The 15,938-nt window shown below is 32.2% G+C and overlaps 2 protein-coding genes across 3 annotated transcripts; one reads left to right on the top strand and one right to left on the bottom strand.

Annotated features, from left to right (window-relative positions):
* The first annotated feature begins 9,580 nt into the window (after positions 1 to 9,580).
* LOC107005760 (acyl-protein thioesterase 2) lies at positions 9,581 to 12,356 on the top strand. The gene is made up of 9 exons (XM_015204419.2): positions 9,581 to 9,766; positions 10,081 to 10,195; positions 10,512 to 10,548; positions 10,639 to 10,708; positions 10,789 to 10,893; positions 11,094 to 11,244; positions 11,328 to 11,410; positions 11,766 to 11,859; positions 11,945 to 12,356. The coding sequence occupies exons 1-9, from the start codon at positions 9,736 to 9,738 to the stop codon at positions 12,030 to 12,032; spliced, it is 774 nt and encodes a 257-aa protein (XP_015059905.1). The 5' UTR covers positions 9,581 to 9,735; the 3' UTR covers positions 12,033 to 12,356.
* A 588-nt stretch (positions 12,357 to 12,944) lies between these two features.
* LOC107005795 lies at positions 12,945 to 15,654 on the bottom strand. Of its 2 annotated transcripts, none has more exons than XM_015204448.2 (2): positions 15,579 to 15,654; positions 12,945 to 14,129 (listed from the first exon to the last, which is right to left on the bottom strand). In XM_015204448.2, exon 2 carries the CDS (start codon positions 14,074 to 14,076, stop codon positions 13,201 to 13,203), a length of 876 nt encoding a protein of 291 aa, XP_015059934.1. In that variant the 5' UTR covers positions 14,077 to 14,129; positions 15,579 to 15,654; the 3' UTR covers positions 12,945 to 13,200. The 2 variants fall into 2 exon arrangements, with proteins under 2 accessions (XP_015059934.1, XP_015059936.1); XM_015204450.2 differs by lacking the exon at positions 15,579 to 15,654 and adding an exon at positions 15,414 to 15,553.
* Positions 15,655 to 15,938: the final 284 nt, after the last annotated feature.

The raw sequence follows: 15,938 nt of genomic DNA, 5'->3' as shown, positions 1-15,938 counted from the left end.
GAATATGCTAACAATAATACTTATAAAATTAAATTTTTAATTAGATTTCTAAATGGATCCTTCAAAAAGTTTTAACTTATAATAAAGAGATTTTTTTGGTTTATAGTATGACAAGAAGTTAATTGCAATGTAGTATAATTTTTTATATGAATGAGCAATACATTTCTTTTTTGAGTCTCATCAATATACATCTCATTTTCATTTGAGTCATGAGAGAAAAAAAGACTCTAGGACGCCAAAAAATTTTAATGGCCAAAGCACAAGACGAAGTTAATCTATACTCAACATTTTCAAAGCGCTATGCAAGTTTATACAAGAAAGCAAAGGAAATATAACATTGATATGTGTGAATAATAATATCCCCCATCCCCCTATTGATAATCTTTTCTCTTTTTCATCCTACGATTGAGACTATTGTTGATCCTTTTTTAGTCCATAGTTTCTTTTACATTCCCCGCACATATGGACTAAAAATGATCAACAACAGCATCGATTGAAGGGTAGAAAAAAGAGAAAGATTATCAATGGGGAAAAATATTATTATTCCCACATTAATGTCATGTTTTCCAATTATCACTTGTTTTCTTGTATAATCTTGTTCAATGCTTTGGAAATGTTGAGTATAGATCATCTTCGTTTTTCATTTTGGCCATCAAAATTTTTTGACGCCCTAGAGTTTTTTTTCTGTCATTAATCAAGTGAAAATGAGGTGTTAATTGATGAGGTTCTCCAAAAAATGTATTGCTTATTTATACAAAAAAAATCTTCTATATTGTAATTAATTTCTTGTCATACTATAAAAGAAAACAAATCTCCTCATTATGTTAAATTATAGTAACAAAATAAATTTATGTAGATACTTAAGAAAAAATATAGCCTTCCTTTACCATAATAATAAAAAATAAATCAAAAATTTCAAATTAAAGAAATGAATACTCTAATAAGTAATATAGTTAATGACTTTATCAATTAATTGAGAAAAGTAGGTAAGTAGGTGAGAATAATTTGAAATGAAATAATCTACATATCAAAATCTTGCAAATTTCAATATAATAGGAAATTTTTTAATAAGCTACTATAATTGTAGAAGACAAAAGTTAATATAATTAGAAGAAAAAATAAATTTTCTTGCCTAAGATTTCTTGAAATTTCATGTGTAGATTTTACCAAATCCAAAAATAAATCTTAATTAGTTAGTGCTAGGAAACCTTAAAATATTTGAAGACCAAAATTCGAAAAATTGGTCATCAAGTGATCATTATATTTATGAGTAAGTCTGTTTTTTGTTTTTTTTTTTGAAAATACACAGGTGTTTCTGTTAGACTATGACAGAAATTTCAGAGGCACGTCTTAACTAAACTAAGATTTTATTATCCTCTAAACTTTTTTTTTTTTGTAATTTTGTGCACCTTATTAGCTTACGTGTCATCCAAATATCTCCACGCGCCTCAATTGCGTGAAGTCAAGGAGTGTGCCACGTAAGATAAACGGTGCGCAAAATTACAAAAAAAAAAGTCTAGGGGAGTAATAGGATCTTATTTAGTTAAAGTGTGTCTCAAAATTTTGGCAATAATCTAGGGGGATACTTGTGCATTTTCTTTTTTTTTTTTATAAAATATTTGTATTATGAGATATGAACATTTTGATTGATCACAAAATATCATGCACATTGATTCTTTTCGGATATTTGATGATATGCCTGAGATATCTGAATAACTGATAAGGTTTTCTGTTTTCTCATGAATTGCATGTAACGCTTCAATTATACTAAGGCTTTAGTCTTAGATGTGATGATAGTTAGAATTGCTTCTCGGTATCTACAGGTGAAGATGGCATATATTTCGTAATATTAGTTAACATGCATGTAAACTGATATGAACACCATAATTATTCATCATCGTAAGTGAATTGATAGTTCAAAATGGGACTTGGTAATTTCCTAATTCGGTTGTCTACGAAGTAAATGTTACCTGTAAAATTGGCCATATGTAGTAGGATTTACTATTTAAACTTTAGTACAAATCAATATTTTGGTTTCATGTATGTTTATCTATTATCTTAATCTAAGAAATATATATATATATATATATATATATAAAATCAAGTATATTGAGTTCGTGCTCAGCACGGCCATGACCAATCTAGTACTATTAATAAGAGATAAATGAAAAATGAATTTGGTTTAGACTTTACATATCTTATTTTATCATAATCTCTAAAATTTCTTATCATTTAAAAATTTTCAAAAATTCTCTCTTGGATACCTCACTCTTCTGGCTGATACATCCTTATCCTCTCTCGAATACATTCCTCTCCTCTTTGATACATCCTTTACCTATGTATCCGAAAGTTTAGTGATATATCCGAATTTCCTATCCCTCTCTGATACATCATACATTCCTCACTTATGTATCTGAATGTCCAGTGATGTATCTGGAATTTCAGTGATGTATTCAAAATTCATAATTTTTTAGGAACTTTGTAATTTAAAAAAGAGTAAGAAAATAATGTAAGTAGCTTAATAATTTTTAACACTATGAAATTTATGTAAATTATACTATTTGAATTACTAAATGTTTATGAGCTGTAATTCTATAAGGTACGTTTAAACTTAAAATAATATTTAAAAATTAGGTAGTAGTATAAATTCTTGAACCTCAAAGTGTCTTAACTTTGGCTTCTCGGAGACTCAAAGAACGAATAACGAACATCTACCAAACTCAAAAGGGGCAAAAGGAAATAAGAATATCAAAGTATATTACAATGGGATGTGAAAAGGGACTTTTCTATTTTCATTTTTCATTCAGTATTCGATATTTATATTGGAGTCTGACTATTTCAGGTTCGTGCTACGTAGGGGGAAATCACTTTCTACCAAGGATTTTTCTATATCTAGGGCTCAAATCTGAGACCTCTAATTACCATAGAAATAACCTCATCCACTGCACCACATCTTTTAATGGTAAGTGTGAAAAGAGATCGGTAAAAAATTCAAATAAATAAGACGAAAGAAGAGAATAAATGCTTTCTATATATAAATTGTGCACCAAAAAAAATGAAGAGGAAGATATCGATGTCTTTTCTAGTCTAGTAGTAGAAACACCATATTACTTCCTAAATAGTATGTATAAAAGAACCCTTTTTACTTTTTTTGCTGAAGAATAACGAATAAGTAATAATAGGAATCTATTATTTAAATATAAGTATGTTTAAAGCTGATTAATTATATTTTTATGTAATATATGCGCATGAGTGAATTTATAGTATCGCACCAAGGGTGGTTTATAAACAATGACTATTGATTTAATTAATTTGATTAATTCAGGTGAAATAATTTTAATTAACCAGGATGAAAAATATCATCAAAAGACTAACTCAATAGATAAGAGGTAATAAATTCGAGTTATATCATTTGTTTATCGAGAAAATGTCATTTTGATTAATAGTACAATTTCTAAAAAAAGTTAAAAAAATTAAAGGCAAATACGTTAATTTGATTCGCGGATTAAGTTATTTTGAAATCATAGTTTTGAAATTATAATTCATCTATTTATCTCACTTGGTAGATGGATAAAATAATACATACCAAATGACATGGGAAAAGAAGAAATATCGAGGATAAATTTATACCTTCAACTAAATAAATTATAAATTTCATCTCAAATTTAATTTCTATAAAAATATCAAATTTATTTTAACGTGCTCCAATACACATATCATCACTTCGAAACACTCATATTCGTGTTTTAACAGGTGATTTTGCATTATTTAAAAAGTTAAAATTTTACGAACTTTTTTACTAAAATACAATGAAAAATATTGAATTTTTGTTGGAAAATCTATTGAAAATGATTCTGACAAACCAATTTTCTCCGATTTCCGATTTAAATGTCAGCTCCAGGTTTAGTTCTTTAATAGTGTAAAGTATATATTTGGCCCTTTAATCGTCTCAAAAATTAGATCGGAGGGACACATGATTCATGTTGGTCTACAATACTCACAATTAAGTATTATTCTTATAACTTAAAAAAAAAAAAAATGGGAAAGAGGAATTAGTTCTTGGAATAGCATTATCCTACCTAATTAAAAATTTATTCTTTTCTTTGTCTCTTAATATAATTATATCACTTAAATAAGCAAGAGATAGGGTTAAAAAATTATTATGAGTTTGTACTTGGGAGATACCTCTCTTTTAGTTAACACCGTCCTAAATGGCATAGGGAATAAAGGTCACACTGCAAGAATTGCAACCGTGTATACAAAAAGTAAAGAGAAAAACGGAGAGTGATCGATCTCGTTTAAAAATTTAAACGGTTAAAATATCTTATTAAGTCAATTTTCAAAATATTTTTAATATAATGTAATAGTATTTGTTTTGGATCAAGCCCGTATGGTTTTAGAAGTGTCTTCCCCCATTAAAGGTATTTCTATATTATATATGTAGCTTATTGATCTAATCAATTATTGATGTGAGATTTATTCGAACACCTAACAATATATGTTTCCCTTGATTAAGTTTTGTGTGGCCCATCACCATGATTCATGGGGTCTCTTCATTGATCTACGTGACACATTCTCATAATTTACGAGTCGTTTTTTAAAATTTACTATGTGTCACCTATATGATCACACAGTAATTATGAGACCAAAGGTTTAACTAACTTCTTGATTTGTATATGTTAAAGCTACCCTTTGTTATGATAAAGGTAGTAAAAATCCTGGTATTGTCATTTCACCATTTTCATAGATAATTTATAGGTACTCTTAATATAATGTGATATTATTCGCGTTGATTCAAATATGTCGTATAATTTTCTTTGGAAAGATCTCACACTATATTAGCAAGAGTATCCCTACCACTTGTATGTAGCTATTAATCTTTTCATGTGACACTTTTATTGGCACACCCAACATATGAATGAAATGACACTTATATGTATTGTATATTGTTTTCTTAACACTTTAATCTACATATATTGAAAAAAGAGGAAAAAAAGAGATTAGCATCATTTTAGATGTAGAAAAGGCATTTGCTATTTGAGGCCAATATTTCCCTTTTTCCTTTATCAACAACTTTTTCCCCCCAAGTGCATCATTCACAAGTGTTAAACAACTTGATAATTTATAAAGTCATGTCAAAACTAAGGAGCTAGTGCCAACAGAATATCTTGCATTAAGTTTAAAATTATCCCCACCCAAAATATGAACCTAAATTTCATCACTAGATAGAATAATCAATGTGATATATAATATATACTTATTATATACTATGTCATGACTGATTGATTCTTCTTTCTTAGTGGGGTAATAGAGTTGACATTCAAGATTTTTCACTATAATAACTCTAAGTCCCCTCCAAAAGGGAGACAAAATTAAAGGTCTAGTTTTTTTACTTGAAAAGATGACCCAACAATATTCCACACTTCTATTAAAAAAAAGAAGGAAATTCCAATTTTAAAGTCAACTAGGTTAATTATTATTTAATACGTGTCAGAAGTAGCATATATTCGATAAAATAGTTAAGTATATTAACAAACTGATTCAAACATTACTGTAAGGTCCACTAATTTGATGATGGTGTATGCCTTTACAACTCATATAAATCCATATCTAAATATGTAACATCACCAAATTTCACAAGTATTATGATTTATGATGAAGTCATTATGATTTCCATATTCACATAAAGCTTCTGAGTAACGATATTTGTTAATGACATGCAACATCATCAATTGCTTTATAATTTTGTGAAAGTCAAGTGAGATTCTTGTACAAATGCTACTCTTAAAAGAGACATAACAACAATTGTCACTAACTATTACTATTATTATTGTCATCATTAGTTATATTTCTAAGTTCTCTTGTGACACATTTAATTTTGCTTTGTTTTTTAGGAGTACTATTTTCTTTTTTATTACACTACTAAAATCATTATTTTTTTCATTAAAATTTTTCATGTAGAAATTTTGATTGAATCTGTGAGAAAAAAATTAGTAGTGTTATCATATGAAAAAAAATCAGGATGCTTCCCAATATTTTAGTAAGAATCTATTTATTATCATGAGTTTTCCCAAATAAACTGATTTGGTGGAAAAATCATTGTTTAAAAGCATAAATTTCTATTGATTCTCGATGGGAAAATGTTAACGTTAGAATATGGTTTTGGAAAAACTAGTTTTAATATAGGAAAACCACCTTATTAGACATATATTGATACCATAGATGTTGATTCTATCTATACTTTCAAAAAATTATGTATCTTACCACTAATTAAGAGTTTTCTATAATATATTGAGGAAGATACACCTAGATACATGTATTTTTGCTACCAAATACACTAAATTAGGAAGAGAGGAGAGCGATAAAGAGAGGGAGATAGTCATGTATCCCAAATACATGTGAATCACATTAGATACATGTATTTGTATGTATCTAGTATGATTCACATGTATCTAGGATACGAGATTCATAGGAGAGTGATGAGACAGATCGGAGGGAGGCGAGAAAGATTTGCCTATATATCTTAGATTCATACGAATCCACTTGAATACAGTATATCTTGAACAAATTACACCTGATTTTAACCTATATATCCGAGGTCTTTTATTATGTTAACTTTTTAAAAAGAAACAGAGTACTTCCTACTATTTGTTTTTGAATAAAAGAAGTACTCAAGAAAATAGCATAATTCAGTATTATTCCATGTCCCATGATGCTTGGGCCCAGGTGAAAAGATTAGGCGTATAATGGGCCGAGGAATCCATCTTCTATGGGCCCATGCCTTGAGAAATGAGATCTTGACAGTTTTAACCATGCCAGTAAATACAAATTCTGTATATTTTATATATATAATAAATGTATATTCAGCAGGCTAAGTACAATCAGTGTATACACAGATGTAGATGATGTTTGGAAAAATATTCACTTGGTATATTGATTCATTTACTAAATCACATCCAGCTGTTAATGTTCAAGTTTGAGTTGATGTACCCGCTTAAAGTGTGGTAGACCAATTGATTTCAAGGATAAAATCCTAAAAAGGAAAAAGAAACAAATGATCATAATACAGAGACAATTATTCAAAAAGATTCCCAAGATATAACAAGTGATGATACCACCGGGGAGGTCTAAATACTTGAAAATAATGACAATGAAGAAATCTCAATAAATTATGTCTCCGTAAGAAAATAGTGGAATCAAAATCATATCATGGTTGACAAATTTTTTCCTATAATGCTGCTATTGAAATAATGCAAACAAGATAACGATTCAGAATTAAATTCTTTCGATGAATGTAAATAGAAAAATGATTGATCAAAATGAAAGGAAGCAATTCAAACAAAATTGACTTCACTTGAATAACGTAATTTTTTTGTATCAATAGTCCAATAGTCCAATCGCCTCAATGTGTCAAGTCGGTGAGGTACAAATGTGACTTTATGCGAAAATTGCAATGAAAATGGTTTAAGTTGTAAGACATCAAACATGATTTGAGGCACAAAAAATTTCCTCAAAGGCCTGACATTGATTATGAGAAGACATATTATCTTGTGGTAGATGCAATTACCTTAGGATATCTAATAAATTTAACTGTATATAAAAAATTCTAAATACATCTAACGAATATTGTAACAACCTATTTGTATGGCTTATTAGACCACAATATTTTTACCAAAATTCTTGAAGCACTCAAAGTGCCTGAACTATGTAAAAGTTCAAAAGAAACTTGTTCAGTAAAGCTTCAAAAAATCTTCAAATGGATTGAAACAATCAGGACCAATGTGAGATAAGCGAATTGACGAATAGCATCAGCCAATATATGAGTGGCACTTTCAAAGTACGAGCCATACTTACGAGTCGTAAGGTGCACTTCAAATGGTGAGTTATCTAGGTCCAGGAACCACGACTCACACTACGAGCCAGTCATAGTCACTGAGTACGGCTCGTAGAATGAGGCATAGATACCGCATGACTTGAGGGGATTTTCGTAACTACGAGCAAGACATCTGTTAATCACAAGTCGTACTGACATACTCTGGATCGTACACAGCTGATAGGTCTACTTTCCTAGCTTGTTTAAGATAAATTTTGTGTTGTTTATAAATATTTGCATGTATTGTTCTCTTTTCGTATTTATTGCTTTGTAATGGTCACAGATGTTAAAACTCACCTTAATTTTTTTACTTGTTTGATAAAAAAAAGTATATAAAATGAAAAGGGAGTAACAATGGATATTTGAGATTACCGACCCTTATTTAATACTTGAAGTATAAAAGGTAAAGTTAATGTATAATTATGGTAAGGGTTAAAGATTCAAATATTCAGAAACCAAAATTATTTTTGATAGACATTTAATAAACGATTACTTATTATTACAAACCTCCTTTGAAAATAACAAACTAAAAATTCTAAAACATATTGTAGGTATGACTGACCCCAGCAAAGGGGAATCTTTAGAACACAGAGCAATCAAGAGTGGTGAAGTAACAGTTTTTAGCCTTTTCCCAACTTCAAAACCTATTGTATAGATGGGACTCAAATAAAATTATCTGCTGCATGATAGACAGAGTGACAGATAGGTGAATTGCTCTTCTGTTGTGGAGTCAGCCATCAATTGAAACAAACAAAAAAAACTTATGATTAATTTGAGACTTTGTGTAACCACATGAAAGTGACTTTTGAGGGACTAAAATACCCAAATAGGTGGCAAATAGAGAGATGGTATAAAGTTCACTTACTTTTTTACATGTTTTGTCCCTTCCACCTAAACAATTCTTAGTTGGTAAGCCCTATATGCCTCACTTTGTTCAAATTCTTGATCATTTATGCATTTCTTGAATGCATAACAATGTTGCAATCATCATATATTAGACTTCACTTTTTTTCATTTAAAAGAAAAAGGGAAAATGCATGAATTCAGTTGAAGTTGTCTCAAAAAGTCAGTTACAAACTTAAACGCTTAAACTATTATGATGATTTGTTACACACATTTAAGAAATTAAAAAATAAAAGGAAAAAGGGATAAATTCACTTGACCTTGTCTCGAAAAATCAGTTACACACTTAGGCTATTAAACTATCATGATGATGACTTGTGTCACACATTTAAGAAGTTGAAAAAAAAGGAAAAAGGAATAAATTTACTTGAAAACTTGTCTCGAAAAGTTAATTACATGTTTAAACGCTTAAACTATCGTGATAACCCACACATTTAAGAAGGTAATGGGTATCCATCAAATCATCATCAAAATACATAAACAAATGATTGAGAGAAAGATATTTTTTTTCCTTTTTTTTATACCAAGTTGGTATTATTCCTTGTAATTGTGAAACTTTTTTTTTTCCTCTTCTATGGCATAGATTCTTTCTTTCATGCTGTAATTTCTTAAGGGAAATGAACGGATGAATTGTGTTCTTTCTTGTTTTTCTTTCATTTGATTCTCTTATTTACGCGGTTGAAAAGATTGCACCCTTTTTTCCCTCTGTTTTACACTTCTTTTTCATTGATTCTTTCTACTTTTTATGAGTTTTTAGGCACAATTTGCAGCTGTTATACACATACTTTGTTGTTGTTGTATATTCACATGTTTTATTATTCCATTTTGGACCTACTACTTTGTCTATAAATAGAGACTAAAACATTGTGTTTTCTTCAACTTAGCATCATTTCTTAGTTTATTTTGTTGTAAAGAGAGGTGGCCTTTCAAAACTATATTGAAAGTTGCATTTCATAGACATGAGTTACATAAATCCTTCAATGGGCTCTGGTTAGTTTGCAACTTAATAGCTTTTCTTTTACTTAGGTTCTTCGCGCACGGACTTTGCATTGTGTCATCCTCTAGAAGGGTTATAATTAGTGTTTTAAGGTCCTTTTGGCTATACTGTCATCATGCACTATGCACTGAGATTCAGACCTTTGTCGCTTCGATTAGAAACAATTTAGTTTAAGGACTTTTGGCTTTAAATTCTAAAAAGCAACTTGACATTGTGGTATTCATCAATGAGAGTAGCATTTTTGTTACATTTGTAGTCTCTTTTTATATCTTTGTTAAAGTAATTAACTTGGTTAACAATATGACAGGAAGTAGGACGGCGAGGAGGACGATGGAGTTTGGAAGGACATATGTGGTGAGGCCTAAAGGAAAACACCAGGCTACAATGGTTTGGCTACATGGTCTTGGTGATAATGGCTCTAGGTAGGTTCCTTTTTGCTTTTAAGACAAACATTTTATGGTTTTTTTTTGAAAAAGAATGTCACATTTATATGATGGACTATTATACAAATAACTAGAACAACTTCTTTGCTATTTCTTCCTTTTATCACTTTTCGAAATGTAAAAGCAACTATAAATATAATCACATCACTTACAAGCTAGATATTCTGTTTCTTAGTGGAGTTTACTGTACTAATTGTTAGAATAAAGTTTGTAAAGAAGTGTGAGTTCACTGACAAAACAAGAGAAGAAAAGTTGGTTTTGTTGTATCGGCTAATTTGCTTGTTTCTTTTTGCAGTTCTTCTCAGCTCTTGGAAAGCCTAGCCCTTCCTAATGTAAGTGATGTAACTCAGATAACATTTTTGATTTATGTGGTTAGATGGTACTCGTCCTAGACGATGATTGTTGTCTATATAATCTTGCAGATCAAATGGATATGCCCAACTGCCCCAACTCGTCCCGTGGCAATACTTGGTGGATTTCCTTGCACTGCATGTAAGAATGAACCTGACAACTATGACATAGTTAGTTACCTTTATAACTTCCATTTATTGAGAACATTCATCTTATTCCAGGGTTTGACGCGGGAGAACTTTCTGATGACACTACTAATGATCTTGAAGGCTTAGAGGCGTCCGTTGCACATATTGCAAACTTATTGTCAACTGAACCTGCTGATGGTAAGTTTCTTTACCATGCACAATTATAGACTATTAAAACTACAGAGACTATTTGTATGAAAATCAGGTCACTAAGTTGATGACTACTGATCATGTGAATGCTAAATCGACGACACCTAAGAAATTAAGTCCTTTTATTTGAAATTGTTCAGTCAGACTGTTTTATTTGTCTGATTAAAAGATTACTATGTCTTATACAGTTAAACTTGGTATCGGAGGCTTCAGCATGGGCGCAGCCACTGCGCTCTACTCAGCGACTTGCTTTGCCCACGGGAAATATGGAAATGGAAACCCTTACCCTGTCAACTTGAGGGCTGTCATAGGCCTCAGTGGTTGGCTTCCAGGTTCCAGGTGTGCAAATCATTTTTCAAACCATAGCTCTTTTGATTCTCTCTTCTAAGTTTACTTAGGAGTTAACAACTGACATTCTGCAGGAATGTGAGGAACAAGATTGAAGGATCACATGAGGCTGCAAGATGTGCTGCATCTTTACCTATTCTACTATGTCATGGAAAATGTATGTACTTTCACTTGCAAATATAGTTATAAAACGTTGACGTTTGTGTCCTTTAGAGTACTTAAAAGACCTAAACATTTGATCTGATGTACAGAGTGTCCTGAGTCTGCCTTGATCGTTTTACCATTCCACGATACCAAGAAAAAGAAAGCTGCTAGTTAGTTAAGGAATGTGAATTAGTGTCCCATGTACGACCTACTTAAAATGCTATTTTACGCTAGTACTTAGCTGTCTTGAAGGATGCAACAATATTCTATAATGTATTACCAGCTTATAGTGCAGATTGAGTACTGTGATTCATGTGAAGTATATACAATCTGCATATCCATCTTACACAGTTATCTGAACTTGTTAGGCGATGAAGTTGTTCCTTATCGATATGGAGAGAGGGCTTCCTATGTTTTGAGCTCAGCTGGATTCAGGAATCTTCAATTCAAAGCCTATGATGGGTAGCCCCTTTATCCTTTCTTGGAGAAAAGTAGTCGTTCTCGCCATGTATAAAAGATTAACATGAATTACCAACTTCTTCTGCAGGCTTGGTCATTACACAGTGCCAAGGGAAATGGATGAGGTTTGTAATTGGTTAAATGCAAGGCTTGGTCTTGAAGGTTCACGACGATAAACTCCATTACAAATATTTCGTTTTCAACATAGCAGACGAAGAAAAAGAAAGAGGCTTCGTCATTATACAGTGCCAAGAAAAATGTATGGAACTCCATCAGGAAGATTTGAAGTTCAGAGTAGCTGATGACAAATGTACGGTAACAGGAAGGAGTACATAGAGTTTATATGTAGTTAATAATGTATGTTTTATGGTGAATGCTAAGACTTAGTCTTCCAGTTTTGCCTTAACATCTTCTGTATAATAAAATTTTGGATGTGTGCTATTGCTTATTATCATTCACTTGTAGACACAAATAATTTGACAATTTGTTCTCTTCAATTATTAGTTTTGACTTTCAAAATATGTTTATTTAGAATTCTGATGGCTTTTGTTACTTTAGTCTGTTACCATTTCAAGAAGAATGAGAGGGAGGTTGGCTGTGTTTTTGATGTACACACAAAAAGTTTTGACCCTTTACCCCATGAAACAAAATCTAGTGAAAAAAGCTAGGTCAAAAATTCAAAATCATCCATTTTCAGAACCTAGTGAAACAAACGAGGTCAAAAGTTCAAAATCATTAGTTAAAAGTATAAAACTAGTAGATACTTGCAAAATTTTACTCTATGGGATACTACTCCATTCATTCTAATTTACATAAACACCATTTCATTTTTATAACAACTTGAGTAGTTTCAAGAATCAAATTCATATAATTATTTTTAGGTTCTACACTTCCATGTGATATATTTCCAATCAAACTGACATTTTACCCATGATTCTAATAGTCAAATGAACATTTAAACCCAGAAGTGCAGGAAAAATTGTCATGCAACAGAAGTGTCACTTGGATAGTTTCCATGTCTGCAAATAGAATTGCAGACTGGAAAAGCAGGAAGATACTAAGCAAAACCCGTTTTACGATCTAATAAGTTTCGGATAAAACAGAACCTTTTATCATGTAGAAGAAAGATTGCACTTGTAACAGAGTTGGAATTCAGATTTTAAGAAGAAAAGAATGGAAGACATGGACCGAGACTATAACGGTCAGTAATAAAAGAGCAAGAGATAACATGAATAACATAAAGTCAAGACCTAAACTCTACCCATACACTAAAAGCATGACCAATTTGAGTGCCCTGGCAACAGATTTGTGTTTCTTGTACTTGTTGGCCTTAGTTCATTGTTATCAGAATCTAGATCTCCTGTTTTGTGGTCTAGCACCACTCTCTGGTCGATTGGTCCTCCTACCACCATAGCTTGGAGACCAATCCCATGGGGAAGGCGCAGACTCACTCAGGAAAGAGAGACAGAACTCAAGTTCGACATCCACTGGAATTTCCAATCCCGCGTCAGCCTCTGAGTAGTGACTATCTAGAACGTCAAATAGACCAGTGTCAAGAGGCAGTTCAAGAGGCAGGTAAGCCAGGAAGTCATCTTCAAACTCCCTTTGAAGCCCCAATCTTGTCCAATTAGATTGCCGCATAGGGTCAACCTCAGATGGCCTTTCCAAGGGATGTTCCTGCCTTGCATGATTTCTTAGTTCAGCATAGTTACCAGAGAAATTGCATGCCTCCAGGGCACAACTCCTTGTCTTGGAGTTCATGAAATTACGGGCAGCTTTTACAACAATCCAGCCTTCGACATGTCCCCGGCAAAGAGGACAGGTAAGCTCACGTTGCTTCTGCATATGAGACCTTGAAGCTCCTGATAATGCTTGTCCCCGACTTTGTCTACGGAACACAGCTCCTGATACATTACCTTCGCCTTGTTGAGCTCCTACGGCAGATGATTTACGAAATTGATCAAGGCAATTAGAATGTCGATGACTTGTGTCACACATATAAGGCTGACAACCCTTGTCTCGTGAAGAACAAAGTAAAAGGACAGCATTGTGTGGATGCTCCAGACATATTGGACACTTAGCTTCTTCCCACTCTCTTTCATTCACAACTGATGGTAGAGATTTCTTGGAGTCTAGGTCAGAATTATCTGAGCTGCAAGAATAAGGAGATGCTCTTGACTGGTTAACGGAAAAGGAATTCACACTTGTGCCTTTGGGCATGTTGAGATGATGCTCTGTTGGACTGGCTTCTATTTTAATGCATTGGTGCAATTCTAGAATAAAAAGAGCAAGAGAATAAATAATCGGCTACAGCTAACAATGAGAACAAATTCAGGAACACCATCGTAGCACATAGTGAAATGACTGATATTTCATTTTAATCTGAGGGTCCGTCATATTTGAAAACTTACTTTATCTTTTGTTCGGAGAGGGGGAGGGGTGTGAAGGACATCAAAAAAGGAAACAGGTTCAACAATGTACTCATTTGAATATCCCATGACCAAAAGAATCTGCAATAACTTTTCCCTCTTTTACTTGCATAGATTCAAAAGCTAAATTGAGAAACAAGAATTAAACTATAAAACCTAGAAAACAGGATATCAACATAGACAACAAAAAATAACATTAATATCCACATTTGTCAATTTACAACAAAAGGTTTCTTCTCTTGAGAGAGCTCTTAGTCCCTAACACTTTTTCCCCTTGAGGCTTACTCAAGTTAACTCAACCTATTACTAATGTGACTTATCCAGCCCTGACTATTCATGTGTGTACACACCAAATTCTCGTACACATTCTTGCAACAAGTACAACTATGTCTTTAGTTCGAAGCTAGTTTGGCATCGGCTTTACATATCCTCTATATCCAAAACTTAATATTTTCTCCCAAGATATGTCTAGTGTTAGAGACCAGAAGTTATACCACATGACTTTCGCATCCTCACAACTCCCCTTTGCCCCCATTGCCAACAGTTTCTCCCCCATCTCCTGGGCATTGGTCATGGTCAAATTGCCCCATCTGATCCTTGATCATTCATTCCTGACCTTCTTCTTCGTCCTCTTGATCTTCAAATCCATCACCAAGAACCTATATTGAGTGGTGAGATTCTTACTCGCAGTCTTCCCAGCGACCTCTATCACCCTTCCAAATGAGCAGATAATCTATCCACACTACAGAAGATTACCAAATAGTACTCCTCCTTCAGAAAACATGAATTGGCCAGCAAAACCACCCGACAGTGTAACTCCTCTCACATTCCTATCACCTAAAACAAAACCTTCATGTGCCCGTTACAATCTCCTCCTACAAAAAGCTTCCTCAACCCCATGCATGGTACACCTCTAACAAAACAATGTCTTTACAGTAAAAATCATTCAGCATTCACCAATCATGCATCAATTACTTAGGTTTAAGGCTTAATTATTGTTTAAAATCTACCACTAGATTATCAATACAACTTTCTTTTACAACCTTAATCCATCAAATTAGTAGTTATTAGAATGAGATAAACCTAATAAAACGGAACAGATCTAATTTGGTACTGAAGAGCGATTACCTTAGAATTCACAAATCACAAACCCTAGACCCAACGTTTCAAACCTATGAAACAGATAGCTAATTTGTTTAGATATTACAAAGCATATATAAATTATAAGCAGAGAAAAACTATGAAAGCACAAACATACAAATAACGTAAAAAACTCCATAAAAGTTGACGAACCTGAAATCGGAGCTTCTTAAAAATAGAGTTCAGAGAAGGAAAACAATGCAAATTTATAAGGAAAAATTACTAAAATACACTACTTTAATTTATCTAATTTTATTAATTCCCTATTAGTTGATACTAATTAAATTTTATACGTTGGAATACTAAAAAGTTAATTTAACCTTACCAAAGTAAAACACAACTTATCCTTCCAATATCTGATTCTTTTCCCCCAAAAATTTCACCTTCCCCAAAATTTTCGCCTTTTCCAAATTTTTCTCCCAAATTTCCCCCCTAATTTCAGTTAAAAATTGTAAATCAAATTTGAAATTTAAATTATTCTAAGCATTATTATCAATATTCTTCCAAATTTGA

This window comes from Solanum pennellii, chromosome 12 (genome assembly GCF_001406875.1).
Source record: "Solanum pennellii chromosome 12, SPENNV200".
Taxonomy (NCBI): Eukaryota; Viridiplantae; Streptophyta; class Magnoliopsida; order Solanales; family Solanaceae; genus Solanum; species Solanum pennellii.
This window is presented reverse-complemented; position numbering and strand designations above follow the sequence as displayed.